At 37.2% G+C, this 25,128-nt stretch overlaps 1 protein-coding gene across 2 annotated transcripts in view; it reads left to right on the top strand.

Moving 5' to 3' along the window:
- Window positions 1–22,455, top strand: part of NUP205 (nucleoporin 205) — a 78,701-nt gene extending 56,246 nt beyond the window's left edge. The window contains exons 34-43 of one of the 2 annotated variants that reach the window (XM_060156598.1): window positions 868–1,006; window positions 3,038–3,164; window positions 8,232–8,308; window positions 10,340–10,468; window positions 10,690–10,816; window positions 18,064–18,230; window positions 20,136–20,259; window positions 20,744–20,872; window positions 21,454–21,527; window positions 22,102–22,455. In XM_060156598.1, coding sequence (XP_060012581.1) covers window positions 868–1,006; window positions 3,038–3,164; window positions 8,232–8,308; window positions 10,340–10,468; window positions 10,690–10,816; window positions 18,064–18,230; window positions 20,136–20,259; window positions 20,744–20,872; window positions 21,454–21,527; window positions 22,102–22,254 — 1,246 coding nt within the window. In that variant the 3' untranslated portion in view covers window positions 22,255–22,455. The remainder of the gene's footprint in view (window positions 1–867; window positions 1,007–3,037; window positions 3,165–8,231; window positions 8,309–10,339; window positions 10,469–10,689; window positions 10,817–18,063; window positions 18,231–20,135; window positions 20,260–20,743; window positions 20,873–21,453; window positions 21,528–22,101) is intronic. The other variant, XM_060156597.1, reaches the window with a different exon arrangement.
- The last annotated feature ends 2,673 nt before the right edge of the window (window positions 22,456–25,128 follow it).

Below are 25,128 nucleotides of genomic sequence, written 5' to 3'. Positions count from 1 at the left end.
TTGAGTTTGAATATGAATTTTTTCTTTTTTGTCTACATGGCTGCAGCATTGTTAGGGCCTATAGCATACCCTCCTACTGTTAAATAACAATTTAGGTCAGTTTGAGTAATTTTCCTCAAAAGATCCATTGCCAAATTGTATGTTTGAGTTTTTCAGGCTTAACTATAGAAATATTTTACTTCTAGAAAAGAAAATTTTTTTAGTATAACTTTCTAAGGTTTTAACACAAGAGTCACCTTAGGTGAAGAGGATTGAGTAAATTGTATTCCTCAGTTCATGGCACATTATTATTGCCTGTCTTTGGAAAGCCTTTCTGTTATTTCTTTTTATTTCCATATTCTGCTTTCATTCTCTTCTCTTCAACAGGCAACCATTTTTTTTGTTCAAAAATTTAAATAGAAATATTTACAATAAATAATAGTTTATTAATAGTGTTCTGAGACCTCATCTTAAAGGTTAAGTGATTTTACAATTTCATTTTAATTTTTAAAATCTTGTTTTATTTTATATAATGGACAATGTAGATTCATTTTTGGCTTTGTGTGTACAAGAGGGAAATTTGGGGAGAGTAACTTTTGTTTCTGTCTGTTTCTCACACATAGTCTCTGTGGCCCAAGGGAATATTTAGAGTAGAATAAGTATGTTTGGGGAATTTTAGCACTGTCTTTTCAAATTTATGCAATTATTCTTTACGAAGATTTTTAAAAATTCAGATTTTTTCACTAACTGTACCTCTGGGATACAGAGTCCTCATTAGTAGCTTCACATCTTAATTAGCCACCTGTGATTGTTTGCCGTGGAGATGGTCGGGGACTGTTTTAACTGTTGGACTGCTGCTCTCTCCTTGTTCACTGGATGCAAATCAAGCATGTTTGGCCTGAGAGATGCCCCAGTGTTCATCCCTACTCCAGTGGACCGATACCGCCAGATTCTGCTTCCAGCTCTCCGCTTGTGCCAGGTCATCCTCACGTCTAGTATGGCCCAGCACTTGCAGGCAGCAGGGCAGGTAAGAGGAATCCTTAGTGTAGAAATCATCAAGTGCAAAATCTTTATTTTACAAATGCAGAAGCCCTAGGCATAGAACGCTTAACGTGAATTTACCTGAACCGTTCTGTTTGTGGCAGAGCTGGGTATTGAAAATAGACCCCTTGCACTTTGCTCTGAACTTTATCGGTCTGTTTTTGTACTCTTGTTTGAATGAAACACCACAGCTAATCAATAGAATAGTGAGATAGAAGGCAAGAGATCTAAATTTGTTGTTCTGCAAAAGGAAGCAGTTATTGTGATAGAAATAAGCTGGCTTCTAAAATGTAATTTAACCAGGTATTTATTAGAGAATGCTGTTCCTTTATTAGACCTTGCAGAAAATACAAAAGATAAATGATGATGCCACATTTAGTTGTGATGTTTAAAGAATGAGTATTTAAATAAGTGAGTTTCTAATAAAATATTTTTCCTTCAAACACCATAAATTAGTTTTATTTTCATTGCTTTTCAGTGAAATCTTCAAAACTATGTTTGTTTCTTAGACTAATAATGCAATATGCAATTTAACCTTTTACTGATTAATTAGGCTTATCACTAAGAATCTGCAGTTTTTTATTGTGTTGCTCTATTATTATGATACCCTCAGGAATTAGGACACATCCTAATAATTTATGGTGATTTTATCTGCTTTCCCTGCCATCAGTCTTCAGGCATACTTTCCCAAGATAGAATGCTGCTGTTTCTAGTGTGCTACCTGATTTTATATTGCGTTAGTCTAAGTGACATTCTACCCCTTTCATATGCGGCCTTTGAGTCAGTTCTTTAACACTCAAAAACTTTGTCTTCTACTTTCTCGAGATTAAGGTGTTTTAGAAGAAGTGGGACATTGTAATACAAGGCCAGTCTTATACTGAGCATAGTGGAATTACCTGAGTAGGTTCTTTAAAAAATACAGATTACTGAGTTTCATGTCCAACAATGATGGACTCTGAGGCCAGGAATTTGTATTAAAAAATAAAAGTGGCACAGTTCCTGAGAGATTCAAATGTTCAGCCAGTTGTGGTGTAGTCCCTGCCTTCAGGGAATCTATAATCTAGTTAAGAAGATGTTTGAATGTGAAAATGAGTGGAGTCTTCTATGATGGTACACTGTAAAATGCTAAGCTGAAAGGGCACAGTTTAGAGGTCAAGATTTGTATCTCATTTATTTTCATCATATCAAAAGGAGAGTTAGACAAAAGCTTTTATGTGATTGTCCCCATGTCACACTAGTCAGACTTTCACAGAGCAAACTTGAATTCAGTAAGTCATTTTTTAAAAATAAATTTATTTATTTATTTATTTTTGGCTGCATTGGGTCTTCGTTGCTGCGCGCAGGCTTTCTCTAGTTGCGGCGAGCAGGGGCTACTCTTCATTGTTGCGGTGTGTGGGCTTCTCATTGCAGTGGCTTCTCGTTGCAGAGCACGGGCTCTAGGCTCATGGGCTTCAGCAGTTGTGGCACGTGGGCTCAGTATTTGTGGCTCGTGGGCCCTAGAGCGCAGGCTTAGTAGTTGTGGTGCACGGGCTTAGTCGCTCTGCGGCATGTGGGATCTTCCCGGACCAGGGCTCGAACTTGTGTCCCCTGCATTGGCAGGCGGATTCTTAACTACTGAGTCACCAGGGAAGTCCCAGTAAGTCATTTTTGAACACACTCATTTTAAATTCATGTTCTAGTTCCATTTAGACAAAAATTTAAAAAAATAGGGGTCAAATAATAGTTTTCATACAGTAGTTCCAAGTTATATTATACTCTTCTATAGTAGCTTCTAAGTGTATTAATCTCTAAACTTTGAAATAATCCTTATCTTTAGCTTTCTTATAAAATTTAGTTAGATGTTTGCTTCTTGAAGAAATAAACTACGTAAATGCAAAAGACAACTGCTTATCTAATATTCTTCATTACATTAAATTACTTGCTTCAATGTTATTAAACAGATGGATATAAATTTATAATACAATTTTCTACTCTTCCACCTCTGTTTTTCCATTTCCCCTCCTTTTCTTCGTCTTAGGTGTTGCAGTTTCTCATTTCTCATTCTGATACCATACAAGCAATCCTGCGCTGTCAGGATGTTAGTGCTGGGTCTTTGCAGGAATTGGCTCTGCTGACAGGAATTATAAGTAAAGCAGCACTTCCTGGTGAGTTGATTATGTTGAATGGATTTTTACCAGTGCTTTACAGACTGACATACACTTAATAGAATGAGGTTATTGTTACTTTGCAGCTATATATTACTTATTTGAGATTGGAACTAACAGAGTTAACTGCCTTTTTTTTAAAAAAATTATTTAGTTATTTATTTCATTTTTGGCTGCGTCGGGTCTTAGTCGAGGCACACGGGATCTTTGTTGCGGTACGTGGGATCCTCTGCTGCGGCATGTGGGCTTAGTTGCCCCGCGACATGTGGGATCTTAGTTCCCTGACCAGGGACTGAAGCTGTGTCCCTTGCATCAGAAGGTGGATTTTTAACCACTGGACCACCAGGGAAGTCCCCTTAACTGCCTTTATTTGAAGTAATATGTTTATAAAAGTGATATATGGTCAGTATAAAAAATTCAAAAAGTTCAAGAAAATAATTAACACTCAAATCCCACTATCTAGAAATTATCAAATGTTAACATAGATAAGTAGCTTTTCAAACATTGCTCTATGTATATGTATGTATTGGTGGGGGGGAGGGGCGGTGGAGAGAAACAGACATACAGAGGTACTTTACGAGAATGGGATACCTTTTACATTCAGTTTTAGAAAACAACTATTTAATTTTACGTGAACTTTACAGATGAAAAACTAATTGAAGAGAAACTGAAGACATTGATGAATTCCAGACAAATGTTTCTTTACTACAAGTGTACAAGAGATATTAGTTCTTAAAATATCACTATGATTAAGAAGAAGAAAAGATTATGATAAACTACTAAGATATTTTTGTCATTAAAAACATTTTTTTTACTACATATTTTACTACATATTTTTTTACTACAAATTTTAGACAGGGGGCTTCCCTGGTGGCGCAGTGGTTGAGAGTCCGCCTGCCAATGCAGGGGACATGGGTTCGTGCCCTGGTCCGGGAGGATCCCACATGCCGCGGAGCGGCTGGGCCTGTGAGCCATGGCCGCTGAGCCTGCGCGTCCGGAGCCTGTGCTCCGCAACGGGAGAGGCCACAACAGTGAGAGGCCCACGTATGGCAAAAAAAAAATTTAGACAGAATCAACTAACTCCTGATGTGAAAGATGAAGTAATGAGTTATTTTACACTTCTTTTTCCACCCTCATGTTGTTTGCTTGTATTATATTTACAAGTAAATATCATTTATATTCAGTCTTGTAACCATAATAACTTCAGTTATTTAGTTTTACTTGTATATTTACATGGATTCACAGAAAAACACCAATTCTTTTTTTTCCTCCTATAGCTTCACCATTTCTGAGTTCTTTCTTTTGATTTATCTCTTGGTGTTTTTAATTTGTATTGAGGTCCCCTCCCCTAAGAAAAAGTATATAATCTTCCCTGAACTCTCTAATGTTCACAGACATCTAAAGGTTGCCTTTATTCTTTAATGAAAGCATGGCCTACTATTAATAATAATGTCATATTTTTTTTACAAATGAGGAAACTGAGGCACAGAGAGGTTAACTTGTCCAAAGTCACACAAATAATACTGTAGGGTTTTTCATGCACTGTGGCTTCTGAGTCTGTGTGCTTAACTACTAGCCTATACTACCTCCATCTTTATATTGCTGTGGAGAAGTCTGAGGCCAACTTCTGATTCTGCCCCAACACCCACAATATTTTTTCCTCTCTGGGCATGCCTCAGTACCTGAGCCCTTTGTGTTGGGAGAAGGAGAGAGTTTGGAAGGGCAGAGTGCAGTGCATATTAAGGTACTTAGAGACTGTGCTCATTCTCCGGAGATCCCAGGGTCAACTCCACGCAGCCTTGGAGTGTCCTAGTCCTGTGTGCTTATTATGTTCATTTCCCCACTTCATTCCAGTGTCCTGAGATGATACCAAGACAGGCCACCCTTGCCTTTACTAAGGTCCCATAGTGCTATGTAGTGGTTCTTCTCCAAATGGTTTTTACCTTGGTTTCTCCTAATTGCTAGTTCTCTTAATTACTTACTTTACTTAATCACCCGAATGTGCTGCTTCGCAAATTGTGGGGTCTCCATGAGAATTTGCAAGAGTTTGTTGGCTTATCTTCTTTTCTCTGTACTGCTTCTGAGGGGTGGGATGAGGGTCATGAGTTGAATTATGCTACTTACTCCCCTGGAATTTTCTTCATCTCCCCCTTTTTTTTTTCCTTAAGCACCAGCATGCTTTAGTATTTATGGCGTAAGTTGGCCCCTTTCCCTTTTTGGTGAATTTCATTTATTTGTAGTTGATTATAGAAGGGACATTCTATGATACTACTTCATTCTGCCATCTTAATCCAGAAGTCCTGAGTTAGTACAGAGAGAATTTACCTTTTATCATATCCTCTGGCAAGGTGATTTTATTGATGAATTTTCCTTTCGTTCCTTTTTCTTTGTTTTTGTTTTTGTGGTACGCGGGCCTCTCACTGTTGTGGCCTCTCCCGTTGCGGAGCACAGGCTCCGGACGCGCAGGCTCAGCGGCCATGGCTCACGGGCCCAGCCGCTCTGCGGCATGTGGGATCTTCCCGGACCGGGGCACGAACCCATGTCCCCTGCATCGGCAGGCGGACTTTCAACCACTGCGCCACCAGGGAAGTCCCCTTTCGTTACTTTTTAAAAATACTTGAAATATTCTGTATTTTACTAATAGCAGCATTTAACCCTGTCACTGTATTAAAATTATCTTCAGAAAGGCACAGTTTATTTTAACATGCTCATGGTATATTCAAACAAAATAAAAGAATAAAGCACTCTGACCAGCAATTCCTGCTTCCTAAAAGGAACCAATTATCAATTTATACTTTGTTTTTCTAGCAGTTTCTCTGCTCGTGGTGTAAAAATTTTTTCCTCCCTACACAAATGAAATACCATACACACTGCTCTGTAATTTTTTTTTTTTTTTTTTTTACATCTTTATTGGGGTATAATTGCTTTACAATGGTGTGTTAGTTTCTGCTTTATGCTCTGTAATTTTTTCCCCACATTATGTTTTGGGGATTTTTTCTCATCGGCATGTATAGTTCCTACCTGACTCTTTAATTGGTGGAATAGTTTTCCAATTGTGAGGTGGTTACCCAGACCCCTGTGACACGTTGACTGTTTCCGATCTTTTTAAAAATGTCAAACAGTATGGCATTTAATAACTTTGTGTGTGTGTATACATATACATTTTTGTATATTTGAGCTGGTAGGCTTGGTAAGTTCCTGGCAGTGCTTTGTCAGATATAAATATACTTTTATATATATATACACACATACATATATACCATTACATACGTGTGTATATATATACACACACACACACTTTAAAATAATTTTAAAAGATAATGCCAAATACCCTCCTAATTTTTTAAAATAACTTTAAAAAATAATTTATACTCCTCTTAACCCTACTCTGCCCAGTTCAGCCCTTGATTACTTATGGTTTTGTATTATCCTGTAATTTTACTACATGGTTTTGTCTTAAATGCTTAGCCCAGTACCAGATATGTTGTACCTCCTCAACTACTTATCATCAGGTTAATTTTTTATCTGTGACCCACAGATATTCTGTAAAGTGTTTTGGAGTTGAGGATGATATATATGGTCCACAGCACTCAGGTGGCATGTAGCAGAAAGGTCTTAAGAATCTGAGAATTGGACTTCCCTGGTGGTCCAGTGGTTAAGACTGTGCTTTCCCTGCAGGGGACACGGGTTCGATCCTTGACTGGGGAAGCTCCACATGCCATTCGGTGCTGCCAAAAGAAAAAAGAATCTGAGAATTGCTAGTTTTTTAAAATAGAGGCAGCAGTTGGTGTGCAGGAGGAATGAAAGAACTGGGGAACAGCAACACAGGTTGCAGAGATCAGAAAGGTTAAGGACAAACAGGAAAAAGCCAAAGTTCCCCGGTAGTGTTAAGTGCAAACTCCAGCTTTCAAGGGGTTAAGATGGAAAAGGAGGGCATAAGAATCACAAGCAACAAGTGGAGAAAAAAATATTTCAAGAATTTGATATTAACCAGGGTTTTACTTGGTTTTGTTTTGTTTTGGAGTACAAGGGAGACCTGAACACATTTTTAGATAGTGCAGAAAAATCCTCTGCGGTAGGGTAAATTTTAGAAAGTAATTAAATAAAGTGATTCTGGGAACCTACTCCCCGTGGAGGTGGAGGTGGGAAAGGGAAAGGAGCTAGTGGAGCAGCGAGGCGCAGGTGAGGTAACAAGCCAGCATGTGTCAAGTGATTTGAGTATTTTCTGTAGGTTTGTGTAGAGGTTGATGGGCTGAGAAATCTAAAAGGAGGAAGGCTTGTCATTATAAGGAGCAAAGGATAAGGTTCCAGGTTATGTGCTATGGAGTGTATGCTTGGAAGTAAGAAATGGATTAAAGGGATCGTGAAAACACATGGATAGTTAGGGTGGCTGGGACAGGATCAGCTGGGTTCTCCTCATGGCTACAGTCATAGAACAAAGAAATAAACCAGTGGAGAGAATGACCCATGGGTTTGCTTGGAGGGCTCAATAGAAATAAAGGGAGTCCATGGTACTATAAAAGGTTGATCAGCTTTAGGGATTTCGTAATGGGTCCAAACTGAGAAATTGAATGGCAACTTTTTTGTGTATGTGTAAACTGTACTTTGCCTAAGGGAAAAGAAAAAAAATCAAATGGTACAATACATAGACGAGATAAAAGAAAAATATGCATTTCATTTTTAGTGTTTTATATTCTGAACTGTTACATGGGAAAGTAATTTACTGCTGAGTTTAGAAAATTTTAACTTTTATGTTTATAAATAAAAAGTCGATTTTTCTCAAAAACTTTGAAGTGCCTTTTTGAATTACTGATTCAGTCTAGATTTAGCTTGCATATGACTGAATATGTGGTGTGGTACACTTAACATATTGTGTGGTGGTACACAATCTTTGTAAAGTCGTATTTCTCAAACCTCCTTCATGGCAGAGTCTGTGTCTATTTATGCATATATATATAAATATATATATTTATACATATATAAATATAAAATAGTAAAACTACCATTCCTGGTTTTTTAATGTTTTTGATTATAACACTACATTTAAAAGCATTCCAAATTTTATAGGTATACTAAGTGAACTTGATGTTGATGTTAATGAAGGATCTCTAATGGAGCTACAGGGACATATTGGAAGATTCCAGGTAACTGATTCTTTCTTATTTCTTTTTTATTTTTTAAATTAAAAAAATTTTTTTTACTTCTTTAAAGAGCAGCTATAAGACTTGTAACAAAATACAACAGTCCTCTCACTGATCCTCCCCATTCTGCTCCCTGAATTTGGGTAAACCCAGCAATGGTTTTAATTGATTCTTTCATATCTCTAAATAATATGCTTATGTTACTACTACTTGATTTTCCAATTTTAAGAGTCATCTGTTGACCTTCCATCGAGAAGGATGAGAATTTAGATCTCTTTACTCCTGTTCTTCTGTCATACAATATGTACCTCTCTTGTAACGTGTCCCCACCCCCAACTCTAATCATATCATAATTTCGATTAGATTAATATTTAGTGTTATATTATTATTACTATGAAATGTCATTTATGAATAAGCCATGGATGGACCATATTTTACTTTTCTATACAACATTGTTTTTCCTAGAGTAAGTAATTGTTTCTTTTTTTTATTTGCTTGGTTTTATGTACTTATTTCTAATTTATTCCCAAACTCTCCTCCAGTTATGTAATCTCTTTTCAATATGTTCAAACAGAGTAGATAGCTTATCAATAGATAAGCTATTAGATATTTTATCGCAGTCTTTCTGGGAGCCTCCTGGCCTGCTTTGATTTGAGCACCTTCACTTTTTTTTTGGCTGCAGAAGAATTATATTTATATTCCATTATTTTTGATACAGTAATTTTCTTAAACAGTCCTCTTTTCATGAGCTGTTTTTCAAGTTTCCAAAAGAAAAATGCTGCCATCAGCATAATTGTTATCAATGGGTGCATGGGTATACAAGTAGTACATTTTGAGTCATTGTCAAATAGCACTCCAGAAAGGCTTGTACTCTCTCTAACCAAGCCAAAATACTCTGTTTTGTTTTGTTTTTTTAAGCCTTCTAACTTTTTTCATTGGTGGGGAGAAAAAAATATTTTTGATGCATCTTTCATAAGGTAGCCTCTGGAAATGTGATAGTGCATCTGTTTTTGTCTGTAAGAATAGCAAACAGCCAGTTTTAAGATTTAAAAAGAGTATTTTGACAAATTAAATTTACATTATAATCTCCTTAGTATGTTTTGCCTTATCCATACTTATTATTTAAACTAACATCAGTTTAAGTTAGATATTATATAATATATATGGATGTATATATGTAGGGGTGAATGTGTGTATGTGTAATACCAATGTTTTAAACGTGTTTTTATTGTGCACTTACTATGTGCAAAACACTGTACTAAGCACTTTAAATACAATTCAATGTCTCAGGTAATCCTAACAATAATCTTATAAGGTAGGAATTGCTATTATCACTCTAGAAATATGAACACAGAGGCTTGAGGAAGTTAAATAACTTGTCCCAGGACATATAGCAAAAAGTCATGTACCTGTAATTGGAACCCACATCTCTGATTCTGGACATACTGCCAATTTTGCAAAGCTTGTCCTTTCCCACTGAGAACCTTAGGAACAATTATATTCTCAGGTGAAAAGTACCAACATTTCAAACAAATGAGCTTTGCGATTTATCTGCCAAGGTTTCTTCTGTGTTCCCAACTCCTTTTTGAAGTCCCCAGAAGCAGCCACAGGAGTTAGAGCCTTTAAATTTGAGCCTTAGTAGACAAAATTATCACGAATCTGCTTCTGTTTGCCATCTCATTTTGCTTTTCATTGTTTATTGATTAGTATTTATTTAATGGGAATCTACTAAGGAATTATTTGATGTGATACAAAAAATCTTCGGCAAGCACTTAGATTTTAGTCGGGGTTAACTGCTAAAAGAATTAATATTCTTTTAATGAGTTGTCTGCCAAGTAAATACATTTGCAGAAAGGTAAATTTTAATATTGCTAACTTTAGTTGAGTCAGTTGGAAGTAAGAAATTAGATGCTTTAAAGAGTGATTTCATTCCCCACTGAGTTTTTCTTTTTTTTCTCCCTCAAGAAAGATAGGTCACTAACTTTAAACATATACAACTAGATATGAACAAGGAAGTATCTTTTCTTTCCTTAGCGCCAGTGCTTAGGACTACTAAGTCGCTTTGGTGGCTCCGACAGACTGCGTCAGTTTAAATTTCAAGATGATAATGTGGAGGGGGATAGAGTGAGCAAGAAAGATGAGATCGAACTGGCTATGCAGCAGGTAAGAGGAGTGAGAGTTGTGTAGCTATTCTTTAAGCTTTTTATGTTTTTGGAGATATTTGAGAAAAATAATAGATGTGGGTAATTTTACAAATTGATTTGTAACTTTGTTGTAATTTTACAAACTGATCTATAACTTTGTTCTCCTTCAAATCTGGATTTCCATGATACGAGGCATTTGGGGAGCTAATATTTTTGTTACTGCTTGTTCTTCCTTTGTAGATTTGTGCCAATGTCATGGAATATTGCCAGTCACTCATGTTACAGAGTTCCCCTACCTTTCAGCATGCTGTGTGTCTCTTCACCCCTAGCCTGTCAGAAACCATTAATAGAGATGGGCCCCGGCAAGGTGAGCTAGCTAGTTCTTTCTTTCTGTATTTGAGGAATTAAGTTGCCAGGATTATGACAAGCTCTAGTTGGCCCCAGTACGATGCAATTTTTTTTTTTTTTTTAACCACGAGTAATGAATGGGAAATTTTTAAAACGACTTCTTTAAGAAGGAGTGATGAGGAGGTACTCTTGTCAGACCTGTGGATGCAGCTGGAGAACTGGAAAGAATAGAGAAACTTAAGATTTTCTGAGGATGAATCTGGAAGAGCCGTGTGGGGAGAGTATAGTTTTATGTAGCATGTGAGACCCAAAAGGCTCTAGGATTGGAGAGTAAACTAGCCAGGTGAAAAGTATGAAAATAGTTTGTATGTTAAATCATGTTAAGCTGAATTTAGTGTCTTAGTTAGGTTTTGTATTTCGCTCCAAATTTCTGTAACATAGCAAAGTAAAATTTCGATAGTTAGTAAACTGATGTAGCCTATGATTCCCTAGTGACCCAGTAGGGAAGATTAGGAATATGAGGCCGGATTATGGATTGGTTAAAGCTTTTGTCCCATGGGACATTCAAAAGCCAAAGCCCGTTTGGATCTTGGTGGTTGTATTGTGATGGACTGGTGATGATCTCAAGAAATCGTTTGTTTGAGATTTCTGTGAATCATTTTGTCACATTTTCATCGTCTTCAGGATCTTATTTTCTCTGAAAATTGCTTAATCACGTAAAGTATCTATTTAATAGAATAATATTATGAAAAAATATGTTATGCCAAGAACTCTTGTTTGTCTAACTCCATTATAAAATGTCCTAGCAAGTGGGATTAAGAAATATTTTTTATTGAGGTTTTTTATTTACATACAACAAAATATACCCATCTTAGGTGTACAGTTTGAGTGCTTTTTGTAATTTTATGCAGTGTGTAACCACTACCACAACCAAAATATAGAATAATTCCCTCATCCTTAAAAGTTTCTTCTTGTCCCTTTGCATGTGATTGTTTCCTTTGACCCCTGGTCAAGGTGTCTATTATTTTGCCTTTTCCAGAATTTTATATAAATGGAATCATACAATATGTAGTGTTTTTTGTGTTTCGACTTCTTTCATTTAGCTCAGTGTTTTTGAAATCCATCCATGTGTGTATTACTATTTTGTTCCTTTTTATTTCTGGCTGGTATTCCATATTAAAAATATACCATAATATCTCTCTTCACTAGTTGATAGACATTTGGGTTATTTCCAGATTTTTAGCTATTGTGAATAATGCCACTATGAATATTTGGATATAAATCTTTATGTGGACATAATGTTTTCATATCTTTTGATTAGATGCCTAAGAATGCAATTGCTGGCTTCTGTGGTATGTTTAACTAAATAAGATACTGCCATTCTGTTTTACAAAGTACAGTCATTTTGCATTCCTACCAGCCATGTATAAGAATTCTAGCTGATCCACATGCTTGCCAATGCTTGGTTTGTCAGCCATTCTAGTGGTTGTGTTGTGATATCTCACTGTGATTTTAATTTGCATTTCCTTGATGACTAGTGATGAGCCTGTGTCCAGTTTTAGTACTATTTGTTGAAAACATTATCTTTTTCTGTTTGGATTACTTTGATACCTTTTCTCAAAAATCAATTGACCACATAAATTTGGGTTTATTTTTGGACTCTCGATTCTGTTCCATTAATCTGTATGTCTGTTCTTTCTCTTAATACCACACTGTCTTTATATACTTTATACACACTGTCTTTATATACTTATTCTTCAATAGCTTTATATCAACAGTAAGTCTTGAAATCAGGTGGTTTAAATCCTCTATCTTTGTTCTTCTGTTTCAAAATATCTTATGCTTATGGTTTACATGGTTTATTTCTTTCTGTCCATTTATTTTCATCCTATCCATGTTTTTCTGTTTAAAGTGCATCTCTTGTACACAGCAGAGAGTTGAGTCTTTTTTTTCTTTAATCCATTTTGACTATCTCTGCTTTTAGTGGTGTGTTTAGTCCTTTAATATTTAATATAATTATTGATATGATTGGACTTGGGTCTATCATTTAATTGTTTTCTACTTATTAATTGCTTTCTACCTCCTTTCTCTGTTTTTTTGTTTTTCCTTACCTGCTTTAAAAAAAAGTCTGTTTTATAGAATTTGATTTTAATTTTACCATTGGGTTTTTACCTATACTTCTTTGTATTTTTTTTTTTAGGAATTGCCATCGTTTTTCACAGCCTATTTATTGTTAATATAGTACCACTTCATTCAAAATTTACAACTCTTACAACTGTATAGGCCCACATTCCCCCCTTCTTTTATGTTATAATTGTTACATGTATTACATCTACATACACTATAAATTCCCTTAGACAATAATTTTTATTTCAAACAATTTAATGCTTTATAAGTAAAGAACAAAAGGGTAAAAAAGAAAAAAAAGTCTTTTGCATTTATTTAGATATTAAACACATTTGATGCTCCTTATTCTTTCTCAATGATCAGAGTTTCCATGTGGTGTCATTTCCCTTCAGGCCGAAAAATTTCTTACATAAGTACGGGTCCGTTAGTGATGAATTCTCTTAACTTTCTTTTATTGAAAATGTCTTGATTTTGCCTTTATTCTTGCAGGATAATTCTGCTGGATATAGAATTCTGAGCTGGTAGTTTTGTGCTTTCTGTACTTTAAAGATATGGTTTCACTTTCTTTTGTCTTCCATGATTTATAATGAGAAGTCAGTCATTGATGGGAATATTGTTCCTCTATATGTAAAGTGTTGTTTTTCTGTTGCTGCACTTGAGATGTGCTCTTCCTCTTTAAACAGTTTGACTGTTAACGTGCCTTGGTGTGGGCATCTTTGTTTTTATTCCGTTTAGTGTTGTTGAGAATTTTTCATCTATACATTTCTTTGTTTTATCAATTTTGGGGAAATTTTGACTCTTTTTTTCTTCAAATATTTTCAGCCCCATTCTCTTCAAACATATATTAGATGGTTTGATACTATGTTTTTTTTTTGTAATGCTCTTTATTTATAAGAAATAGGATGAGAACATTTGCTATACTTTTTTTTGCGGTACGCGGGCCTCCCACTGTTGTAGCCTCTCCCGTTGTGGAGCACAGGCTCCGTATGCGCAGGCTCAGCGGCCATGGCTCACGGGCCCAGCCGCTCCGCGGCATGTGGGATCTTCCTGGACCGGGGCATGAACCCGTGTCCCCTGCATCGGCAGGCAGACTCTCAACCACTGTGCCACCAGGGAGGCCCCTGCTATACTTTTTTATTATTTGATTTACTATCTCATGTAAAGTTGCATTACAGTTTATGTATGTTAGCATGATTTCAAGGCCCTGAAGGTAAATGTAATGGGCAGATCATTTATTTTTTGCAACCATTCCTCCTTGTAATTTTTTGTTTATATCTTGGTATCATGAATATGTAAATTTTACGTTAGCAACTATATTTACAGATAATGGAAGACTGGAATTTTTTTCTTCCAGTTTTATTGAGATATAATTGACATACAGCACTGTATAAGTTTAAGGTGTACAGCATAATGATCTGACTTACATGCATCATGAAATGGTTATCACAATAAGTTTAGTGAACATCCATCATCTCATATAGACACAAAATAAAAGGGGAAAAATTTTTTTCCTTGTGATGAGGACCCTTAGGATTTACTCTCCTAACAACCTTTATGCATGACATAGAGCAGTGTGAATTATATTTATTGCATGGTACATTACATCCCTAGTGCTTATTTATCTTAAAACTGGAAGTTTGTGCTTTTTGACCACTTCAGTTGCTTTATCTTCAAGTTCACTTATTCTTTCCTCAATAAGCTCTATTTGGCAAAATATATCCAGTGAATATTTTTATTTCAGAAATTGTATTTTTCAGTTTTAGAATTTTTGTTTGATTCTCTTATCTCATTTTTATTTTCTCTACTGAGATTAACTATGTTTTCATTGTTTGTTTTCCCTCAGTTATAATAGCTACTTTAAAACGCTCATTCATTAGTTACCAACATCTGGTTTATCAGGGGTTAGACTTGCTTGGTTTTCTTGTCTCTTGAGAATGTGTTCCATTTTCTTAGTTGTTTATATGTTGGGTATTTAAAATTGTATACTGAACATTACAAAGGTTTGAAGGTTCTAGATTCCATTATTTTTTCCCTGTATGGTGTTTTTCTTTTGTTTTGGCTTAATTACCTTGGCTGTTTTGACCTGTGAACACTGATTCTTGGGTGACAGATGCTGCGTCAGTTTATGTCTTTTGCCTTTAGCTGAGATGTTTTGAGTGTGTTACGTGCATGGTTCAGGGGTCAGTTAGTGATGTGGGTAGCTATAGGGATCCCCTCTCTACTCTCCTGGGATTCCCCTAAAACTTTCTTCACTGGTCATGGTTTCCCGGCTTCTCAGCTGCTGTTTTTTTGGTTTGTCAGGCGTTAATGACTGTGCTTTTTCCATCAGCACTCCTGCTTCTGCATTGTGTTGCTTGTGCTACTGCTGGGTGTACTTAGCCCCAGGCCGAAGGCCATGAGCTGCGAGCTTAGAGTTGTACCGGTTCCATCTGCCCTCTTCCCAGTGCGCCTGCACTCCCTACCAGCGTCTGTCTGCTTCCGTTTACTTTGGTAACTTTAGGTAGTTATTTTTTGTGTTATGTCTAGGTTTTTTATTTTCTGCCATGAGCAGGGAGTGGGCTGTTGTCTGGTATGGTCTTAGTTTGACATATTTGGAAACAGAAGTTCTTAAAACCTAATAAGATACCTTTACTTAAAAATACCTGTCATTCAGTGATTCATTTGGAGTAGCCTTGGGTGAGAGTATGTCTTAAATAAATTGAGGAAGTAACTATAAAGATTTATAGTAATATTTTATGGAGTAAAGTGCTTAAATCATTCAAACTGGATATATAAAACAATTTCTTTGACTTAGTTAAGCAAATTAATTCTACATAGTTCTACCTTTCTCCTATATTCAAAAAGTTTGCTGCCAGGAAGATCACTAGACTACAAAGGTGCAGCCTCACCGGCATGCGGGAAAAGTGCTAGTTCAGGAGGCTCAGCAAATAGGAAAAAGGAGGTCTTCTTCACTTGGAGGGGCATGGGATGACTGGGAATCCTACTCAGAGCCCCCTTTTCATTCAGAAGAGTGGTTTTCCTACCACACAGCAGTGACATTTAACCTGCTGTGTCCCCTTTCTGTCTGGGAGTTTGTAAATGAGCATGAATCTGTTTACTAATCCCTGTAGGTCTATAGCTTGATGCAGACCTCTAACTGCCTCAAGAGGGCAATCCTTTTCTTCCCCTTTGAATCTAACCTTTTAAAACAAATTTAACCTGAGCATAAGATTTTTTAAACAAAATAGTCATTTTGTCATTTATTCTTCAAAACATTAATATCACTAATAATTATTAAAATTTCATTAGTTTCTTATCATTTTGAGCCAATCTTTTGCATACCATGTTGTTTTTTGATCTTTAATACTTAAAGATGAACTTTATGAAACCTTATAAATTGGTCTTTATTTTTCTTCAGACTTTTTTAAGGGTTAATAAGCATATTCTTCTCTGCCAGTTCTAGACATATGAATGGGTAGGTATCTGGTAGGTTCTAGAATATTTAGTTATAGAGAGATAGTTTAACCTAGTGGTTAAGAGCACGGACTGATGATGAACTGCCTGGATTTAAATCCCAGTGCTACAAGTGACTTAAGAAAAATGACTTATCTCTTTGTGCCTCAGTTTCCTTGTCTATAAAGTGGAAGTAATAACAAGCTCCCTCCGATGAATTATTGTAAGGATTAAATGTGTTAATATGTGTAAAGTGCTTTAGAACAGTGCCTGGTGCTTGGCATGACATCAATGTTAGCTATTATTATTCTATTATTGCTCTTGTATTATTGTTATCCTCTAGTATATTTACTATTACTTGTGATCAAGGGACCCTTTTCTGTAGCACTTCCACTTCTTTGACTTCATGGTCTTTTCTGCAGAATCTGTTTCTGTAGTTAGATATCTCATGGGCCATCCTCATCTGATGTCTAAGTCTGGTGCCTCTGAATGCTCTAATATTTTCTAGGCTTAAGCAAGTTAGTATATAAGAACTCCTGAAGTGATTTGGAATACTCTCAGCATTAGACCATCATATTTATGGATAGCTTCCTACCAAGTTGAGGTCACACAAATGTCTGGGGACCGGCGTACCTAATTTCACTAGAAGAAGGCTCTCTGTGATGACCTGTATCATAAAGATCGTCATATCTTCACTGAGACTGGTGAAGGAGAATTGGCAAATCCGATGAGTATAGGATATTTTTTTGGTGGCAGAATCCACTGACAAGGGACTCTTTTCTCTTTTCCCCTCCACATGAAGGTCTATGAGATTGGACTTTGGAGCAAAGTTCAAGGGGGTGGCAGTGAAGGAAGCAAATATAGATCTCTCCTTCAGTGTTCATGGCAGTTGGGGCCATTAAACAAAGATTATCTCCAAATTAAACCTGAAATTACCAAGGTGTTTCTCAAAGAAATCCCTCAGTCACAAGAGGAAATTGCTTTACTTGCACCACACAAACCATCTCTATCAGTAGAATAGGAACATTATTGCTCGCCTTGTTTTTCTTTCCTCTACAAACAGCTTTTCCAACATCACGTTTTTCTTTTATACCTTCATCAGAAAGTCGTCAAGTAAAAGGCAGATCATTTTGTTCTGCTATCCAAATGGAGTTATTGTGGTAGAAGACTTACTAAACTTTAAATTTAATTATCTATTTTTTAACTATTTGTTAGCGTTCTCCTTGTCTCTTTGGAAGAATAACTTTGATCTGGGAACTCAGCAACCAGAAAGATGCAGACTGGAAATGAGTCCATATAAGTAGAGCCGCAGGGCGAGGCAGGAGTTATTCACCTGGGGTCAGGAAACTGTAAACTGTATTTGTGTGCACGGGGTGGGGGGTGGTGGAGAGACAGGTGTAAAGGCTTATAACTTCTATAGAGTTCTCAAAGAGGTCTTCACCCAGTAAAGGGTAAGCTGTCTCAGTGTCCATCAGCCAGATCTCCTTATTGTCTCAAGGCTCCAGCCTTATGTACCTACCTCATTACAGTAGCTCCTAACCACTCCTTTGAACTGTCAGTGGTATTTAAAAGTAGTCTTGGATTGGTTTTAATAATAGTTTACATGCCCTTAAATTCCTGGGCTTTCCTTTTTTTAAAAAAACAGGTCATTTGAGATTCATATAAGATGGCTATAAGTAGAACATTGTTTTTTATCAACTCTATTAGATACCCAAGCTCCAGTGGTTCCATACTGGCGCCTACCTGGTTTGGGCATTATTGTCTACCTGCTGAAACAGAGCGCTAATGATTTCTTCAGCTATTATGACAGTCATCGACGGAGTGTCAACAAGCTACAGAACGTGGAGCAACTTCCCCCAGATGAGATAAAAGAGGTATAAATCTTATAATGAGCGGTAGATACTTTTATTTTTTTAAGAGTTATTTTATTATTTATTTTATTTATTTTTGGCTGCGTCGGGTCTTAGTTGCGGCACTCGGGCTCTTTGTTGTGGTGTGCGGGCCTCTCTCATTGTGGCGTGCAGGCCTTCTCTCTCTAGTTGTGGCTCGTGGGCTCCAGAGCGCCTGGGCTCTGCAGTTTGCGGCATGCAGGCTCCCCAGTTGAGGCGCACGAGCTCAGCAGTTTTGGCGTGTGGGATCCTAGTTTCCTGACCAGGGATGGAACCTGCGCCCCCTGCATTGTAAGGCAGATTCTTTACCACTGGACCACCAGGGAAGTCCCAAGCGATGGAGAATTTTGAGAAGCCATTGTTTTTACTGATAAGGACCAGGGGTCTGGTGTCAGACTTGTAGGTAAAGATGATGCGTGCAGTGAGATGAAAGGAATTACAATGACTCAGAGCTCTGTGTGGCTTGAAGAAGAGCTCCTCACCTAAGCAGCACACCTCATGAGCATAGAAACTCTTGACTGAGTGACAGGAAGTTGTACCTGTTCAAGAAAACCACCTGCTATTCAGTAGAAATTTCGGTAGCTGGCCTTTGCATAAAGAGTTTGGTAATTTATACTCTAAAAATCTGTGCTGAGAAACTTAGGTGCAGATGCTTTTTCAGTTAGAAGTGACTCCTTAGGCAAGATGTCTCTGTTCCTTCAGCATTTCCAGTATCTGTTAAGTGAATTTTTCAGACAAATGAGATGGCGTATCAGATTTGACTGCCTTCTCTCAATGATCCAGAATCATACCCTGGCACTTATTGTAACTAAAGATGTTGAGTTACTGGGCCTGCTCTTTCTTTCCATGTGGCACAGCTGAGCTATAAGGCTTCCCTTGGCCAGTGCTGAAGCTTCGTGTCTTTTGTGGCAGCCTGCATGTTGAGCCATTTTGCCATTCCTGGTTCACACCAGGTTTTCTGAAAAACACCATGTCACTCTTAAGAGTAGTCAGAGCCTACTCTCTTTTACCATTCTTATAATTCTAGGGGACATTTATTGAGAGTTTATGATGTGCCAAGCCATGAGCTACATATTCTACCTGAATACCTTAGGCAGATATTGTTGTGTCTCCCATTTCTCAGATGAGGAAGCTGAGGCACTGAAAGACAGACTAACTTATCCAAAGCCACACAGCTAGCAAGTACAGGTTGAGGCAGGTGTTACTGACTGGGTTCAGGTAACCCCTGAAATTGTGTGGTTTACACCCGGCGGTCCTTCCCCGTCGTGCACAGCTTATGGGTGATGCTAGTACACACAGGAGGGGCTGCAGCATCACGGTAAAGCATGTGGCACTCCACCAGTCCCACTGTAGAACACCTGCTGCCAAACCCAGTGTCTGCACGTTAAATTGACCCACTGTGCTTGCAAGTATGCTAGATGGAGAAGGGATCAGGGGAGGTTCTGGTTGATGATCATATATTTATTATGCTCTGCAAGTCTAATTCACATTTTCTTCAGAAGATACCTGACAGCTGTTATAGAAATTCTCCACACAGCATTGTGACACTTACTGCTTGGAAGTCCCACTGTTTTGTTTTGTTTTAATTTGACAAGAAATTCAGGATTGGTTGGCCCCACAGCAGATTGGAAATGTCTGTTTCAGGGACTGGACTTTCAAAAAGCAGCAGATGAACGTTCATTTGTGAATTCAACTGCTTCTTTGGCTCTCGTTTTTTAAAATTACTAGCTTCCTAATTAGATAATTAACTCTTGTCTGCAAGGATGTTTAAATTTATTTGAATGTTTTTCACAGTACGTATCACAAATGACTACTTATATGTATAGATTTTCATTAAATTTTTGTTACAATATATGTCATTCTTAATACTGTGTTTGTTTTTTTTCTTAGTTGTGTCAGTCTGTGATGCCTGCTGGTGTTGATAAAATCTCCACTACCCAGAAATATGTTCTAGCAAGACGCCGTTTGGTGAAGCTGATAAACAATCGAGCTAAACTGCTTTCCCTTTGTTCTTGTATCCTTAATGGAATCATAGTGGGGCTTGAAGGGTGACCTTTAAGAGAATTTTCAAATGTGGGAACTGTTTACTTATTTTCACATTACTTGGGTATCAAAATCATATGGAAAGGGACATAATTACTGTTAGTTTTTTTCTAGTTAAATGTGTGATATATTTCTAAATTGAAAATACTTTTCTTACCTTTTAGAGTAACTAGTAATCCTCATAATATACACAGACACTTTCTGTCCGGACAGGAGACAAGGACACTGCAGGCTATGCTGCACATATGCTGCAGGCACAGCATCCCCCAGTTTCCACCCCCTTCCTCTCAGCACATCTTGCTGCTTTCTGGAGAGACCTTACGTCCAGTTTATTAGACTGAGGCTGTGGTACATCACTGAATGGTGCAGTCTCTTCTTTTCCCTCCTGCTCAGAAACTGTTTTGCAAAATCATGTGATGAGATTGTTTTCCTTTAATCTGAGCTCTCCTCTATAGTTATCACAGAGACCTGTCTGTTTATTCTCTGGCGCCATCTGGAGTACTACTTGTTACATTGCACACCCACGGATTCTCAAGACTCCTTATTTGCCTCCAGGACCTTATTTAAAAGCAGAAGGCTACAAGGTAAACTTTATTCTGAAAATTAGTGAACCATAAATGCCTATAGATTTTAGCACCTTAAAAAACTAGTTACATTTAATCTGCTTTTTACTGTGCAGGTTACTGAACAGTAACAGGGTGGACTAGGTAATCAAGAGCTACTTAGTTACTAGGCATAGCTATGTTTTGTATTTTCCCTTCTGTCCATGGGAAATTGGACAGAGCATTGTAGAGGCTGCCTTCAGCTCCTTCGCAGCTTCTTGCAGTTAATGGCTGACCCAGGTCCAGAGTCCTCTGGTCACAAATAATTTTCCAGAAGAATGGAAATGGGTCAGCCTAGGCCATGATTCTTGTTGCTCGAGGGCCCTTCTGTGACTGATGAGCGTGTATTGGATCCCTTAGGTGGCAAGAAACAGGAGAGCTTGAGAACCCTGGCCTAGAACAGTGAAATGCTTCCTAGGGGCTTCCATTTACTGAAAGCTGAAATAGAGTTCTCAGTCTTGACCCATGCTTTTCACGGTGCTGTGGTTCATTGTCATCGGGTTCTTCCATTGTGTAGTAGACACACACCTGCAGAGCTGGTTTGACTGTGTCTTTACCTCTAGATTCCTTCGCTTCGGAAAGCAATCTGGATTTTAGAAGTGGGCTGACTATAGTGAGCCAACATGATATAGACCAGGTAACGTTCTATTCTCATACTCTTTTTTTTTTTTGAAAGTAAAAAGGGAAAGCCTGGTATATTAGTAAGATAATAGTTTTCAAGTTTACATCCAAAGACCTGGTTTGAATTCTAGCATAGCCACCTATTAGGTACGTGACTCAGAACAATTTACTTAGCTTCTGAGCCTCCATTTCCTCAGCTCAGAAATGGGAATGATAATTCAACCTCTAAGCATTTTGTCAGAATTAAATGAGGTTTCATGTGTGAGACTCGTAGGGTAGTGCCTAGAACATAGTAAGAGTTCAGTAAGGGTAAGCATCATGATCTGGAAACTCCGTATATCAATAGTTACTGCTATTTAAAGCAAATTTTAAGTTTTACGCATTTATACAACAAGGGAAAGAAGGAAAAACATTAGTATCATACCAGTAAATTCTAGTTAATTTGGCACATGGGAATGTGAATGTCGAGTTAATTTGGCACATGGGAAAGGACATTACAAAAATTCAAAGGTATTTAAAATAGGAAGACATAGAATAAAAGAAATATTTGAGACTACTTAATAATGAAATGTCACCTGCGTTACCTGTAGCTTCAGGCTGATGCCATCAGTGCTTTTGGAGAATCACTACAAAAGAAACTTCTGGACATTGAAGGATTGTATTCAAAAGTTCGATCTCGCTATAGTTTCATACAAGCTCTTGTCAGACGTATCCGAGGCTTGCTGAGGATATCACGGAACTGAGAGCCCGTGCTTATGCTCTTCTGAGGAAGAGAGGAATTGGGGAAAACTGTCTCCTTTTTATAGTTTCTTTCTAAATTATGACCAAAAGATATTTTGCTATTTCTTTCTTTATATATGGACTTCTTTTCTGTAAACTTCTTTGCCTGGTTTCGTCCTCACTAGTAAAAAATAAATAAATAAATACTTTTTAAAAAAAACAAATATGTGGTCAGTCTCTTGAAATTTTATCTAGAATATGGTCAATATTATCAGGAATTCAAAAAATAATCCTTCCACAGTGATGGTTTTCCCCCAGGGGTATTATTCGGAATGCTAAATTAAAGCCATGGTCTGAAAATTCTAATTTTTTCTCTCTTTGTAGCTACATTACACTTTTTTTTTTGCGGTACGTGGGCCTCTCACTGTTGTGGCCTCTCCCGTTGCAGAGCACAGGCTCCGGACGCGCAGGCTCAGCGGCCATGGCTCACGGGCCCAGCCGCTCCACGGCACGCAGGATCCTCCCGGACCGGGGCACGAACCCGTGTCCCCTGCATCGGCAGACGGACTCTCAACCACTGCGCCACCAGGGAAGCCCTACATTACACTTTTTATGATAATGCTCTTTAAAGTCAAGCCATCTCTTTACTAAAATTATTTTTTCTTTTCTGCATGTAAATGATAAAATAATCACTTGCATTTGTTCCTTAAAATATTTGTGGAACTTTTCAAATAAATCATCTGCCTGTATTTCTCATATAGTTAATAGGATGGCTGCAGTTAGAGAGAAAGAATTTACCCAATAAAAAAGAATAAATAAGAAAAATAAATAAATAATAAATAAATAAATAAATAAAAAAGAATTTACCCAATTTGCCCGATAGTATTTATGTGCATGTGACTACCTCATCTGAAAGTCCGTTTTCCTGTTTCCAGCCAAAAATTATTTCAGCCTGATATATAGAAGAGACTGCTGAGAGGGGAAAGAGTCTTGACTCTAAGGTAGTGGCAGAAAATTAACACTTAGTTCTATGGTGTTATGGGGTTTTTACCCTTAATCTTATAATAAAATTTCCATGGCTTTTTAAGCATTTATAAAAGGCTTTGTCATTGTTATTGTATTTTGAAATTAATCTACTGCCCACCGCTTATAAATATCAAGCCTATTAACAGGATGGAAAGCATCCTGTTAATAAATAGCATTCTTAGAGGGATGTGAATGAATAATTAACTGGTCCAAGATATAGTAATACTGGCTGATGCTCCACTGGTGAGGCATATGGTAAACTTTATCATGTGGAACACAGGCATGAATGCAGAAATAATCAAAAAGAGCCTGGGGCACAGATTCAAAGCATCTTATAAACCTCTGAAGTGTGAAGCCTTCTGCAGGACAGAGATATTAGCTAATTTGGAATTAGTTAAGATTTGGGATTTACTAAGCTTCTTTATTTTGTTTTCCCATCATTTCTTCCAAAATTACAGCAGACTGGGGGTCAAAAGTTAGGGCAGTGGAGAAGTGTGTGGGAGGGAGAAGAAGGAACGATTGCAGCTGCACGTATGCTACTTTTAAAAGACTGACCAGAAATGCTGTTTGTGTAATAAATACAATGGGGAGAGGCTAGCACTCAAGGCACACGCCGCCTGACTCGGCACTGTTTCCTGGGGCGTGGAGAGAGGCTGTTGGATGCAGCATGTGCTCTTCAGCAAAGCAAAGGAGATTGAAAGATTTTAGATGGCTTGTTTAAAAATGTTTTAGCATTTAAAGGTAGATTCATCTATTCCTCAACAATAATAAATATAGGATCTTAATATGTTGTTTTTACTGAGTTAGTTTGGTGGAATCAGAAAATCAAAAAGAGGTGAGTACCTTCTTCCTAGTTATTAGTGTTTTAGTTTTGATAAATTAGTGATGTTTAAATATAGCTGTCTGAGCTTTAGCTGAGCTATTTATAAAAGCAGTCATACACAATCTAGTCTTTTCTAAGTATTTGTCTCTTGTTTCCCCAACTTATTTTGACAAACTTTGAATCTTCATAAAAGTTGAAAGAAAAGTAATGAACCCATATACCTTTCACCTAGCTTCATCAGTTATCAATATTTTGCACATTTGCTTTATCTCTTTTTTTAATATGTATATATACTGGTTTGCTTCCTTAACTATTTAAAAGTAGGTCATAGACATCATGACACTTTATCACTAAATATTTCAGCAGGTAAGAACAAGGATATTTCCTTCCCAACCACAATACAATTATCACACTTAAAGATGTTTACCTTTTTAAATTTTTTTGGCTGTATCTCACAGCTTGTGGGATCTTAGTTCCCTGACCGGGGATTGAACCTGGGCCTTTGGCAGTGAGAGCGAGGGATCCTAACCACTGGACCACCAGGGAATTCCCAACAATATTTTCTAATGTTTAGTCCATATTCACATTGTCTCAGTTGCCCCGAAAATGTACTTTTAGAACTTTTTTTTAAACCCAGGATTTAATTATCACACGTTACATTTAATTATCTCTTTAGCTTCCTTCATTCTGAAACAGTTCCTCTGTCTTTTGGGGGAGGAGAGGGTCTTTTACAACATTGACTTTTTTTAGCTGTTTTGAAAAGGGTATTTGGTTTTTCTTTATTAGATTCAGGTTAAACATTTTTGGCAAGAATACTGCAATTATTCAGGTGATATGCCTTGACGTGTCATATCAGGAGGTACGTATCAGTTTGTCCCATTATATTGTTTGATCATTTGGTTATGGTAGTATTTGACAAACCATCTCTGTTGTAAAGGTTCTCTGTTTCCCATTGCAATGAGTAATCTGTGGCTTGATACGCTGAGACCATGAATATCTTGTTTCTAAAAAATCTTTCAACCATAGCTTTTATCATTCATTCCAATTA

The sequence above is a fragment of the Lagenorhynchus albirostris genome, chromosome 8 (assembly GCF_949774975.1).
Source record: "Lagenorhynchus albirostris chromosome 8, mLagAlb1.1, whole genome shotgun sequence".
Classification (NCBI taxonomy): domain Eukaryota; kingdom Metazoa; phylum Chordata; class Mammalia; order Artiodactyla; family Delphinidae; genus Lagenorhynchus; species Lagenorhynchus albirostris.
The sequence above is the reverse complement of the archived record's forward strand: the minus strand, read 5'-3'. Positions and strand labels throughout refer to the sequence as shown.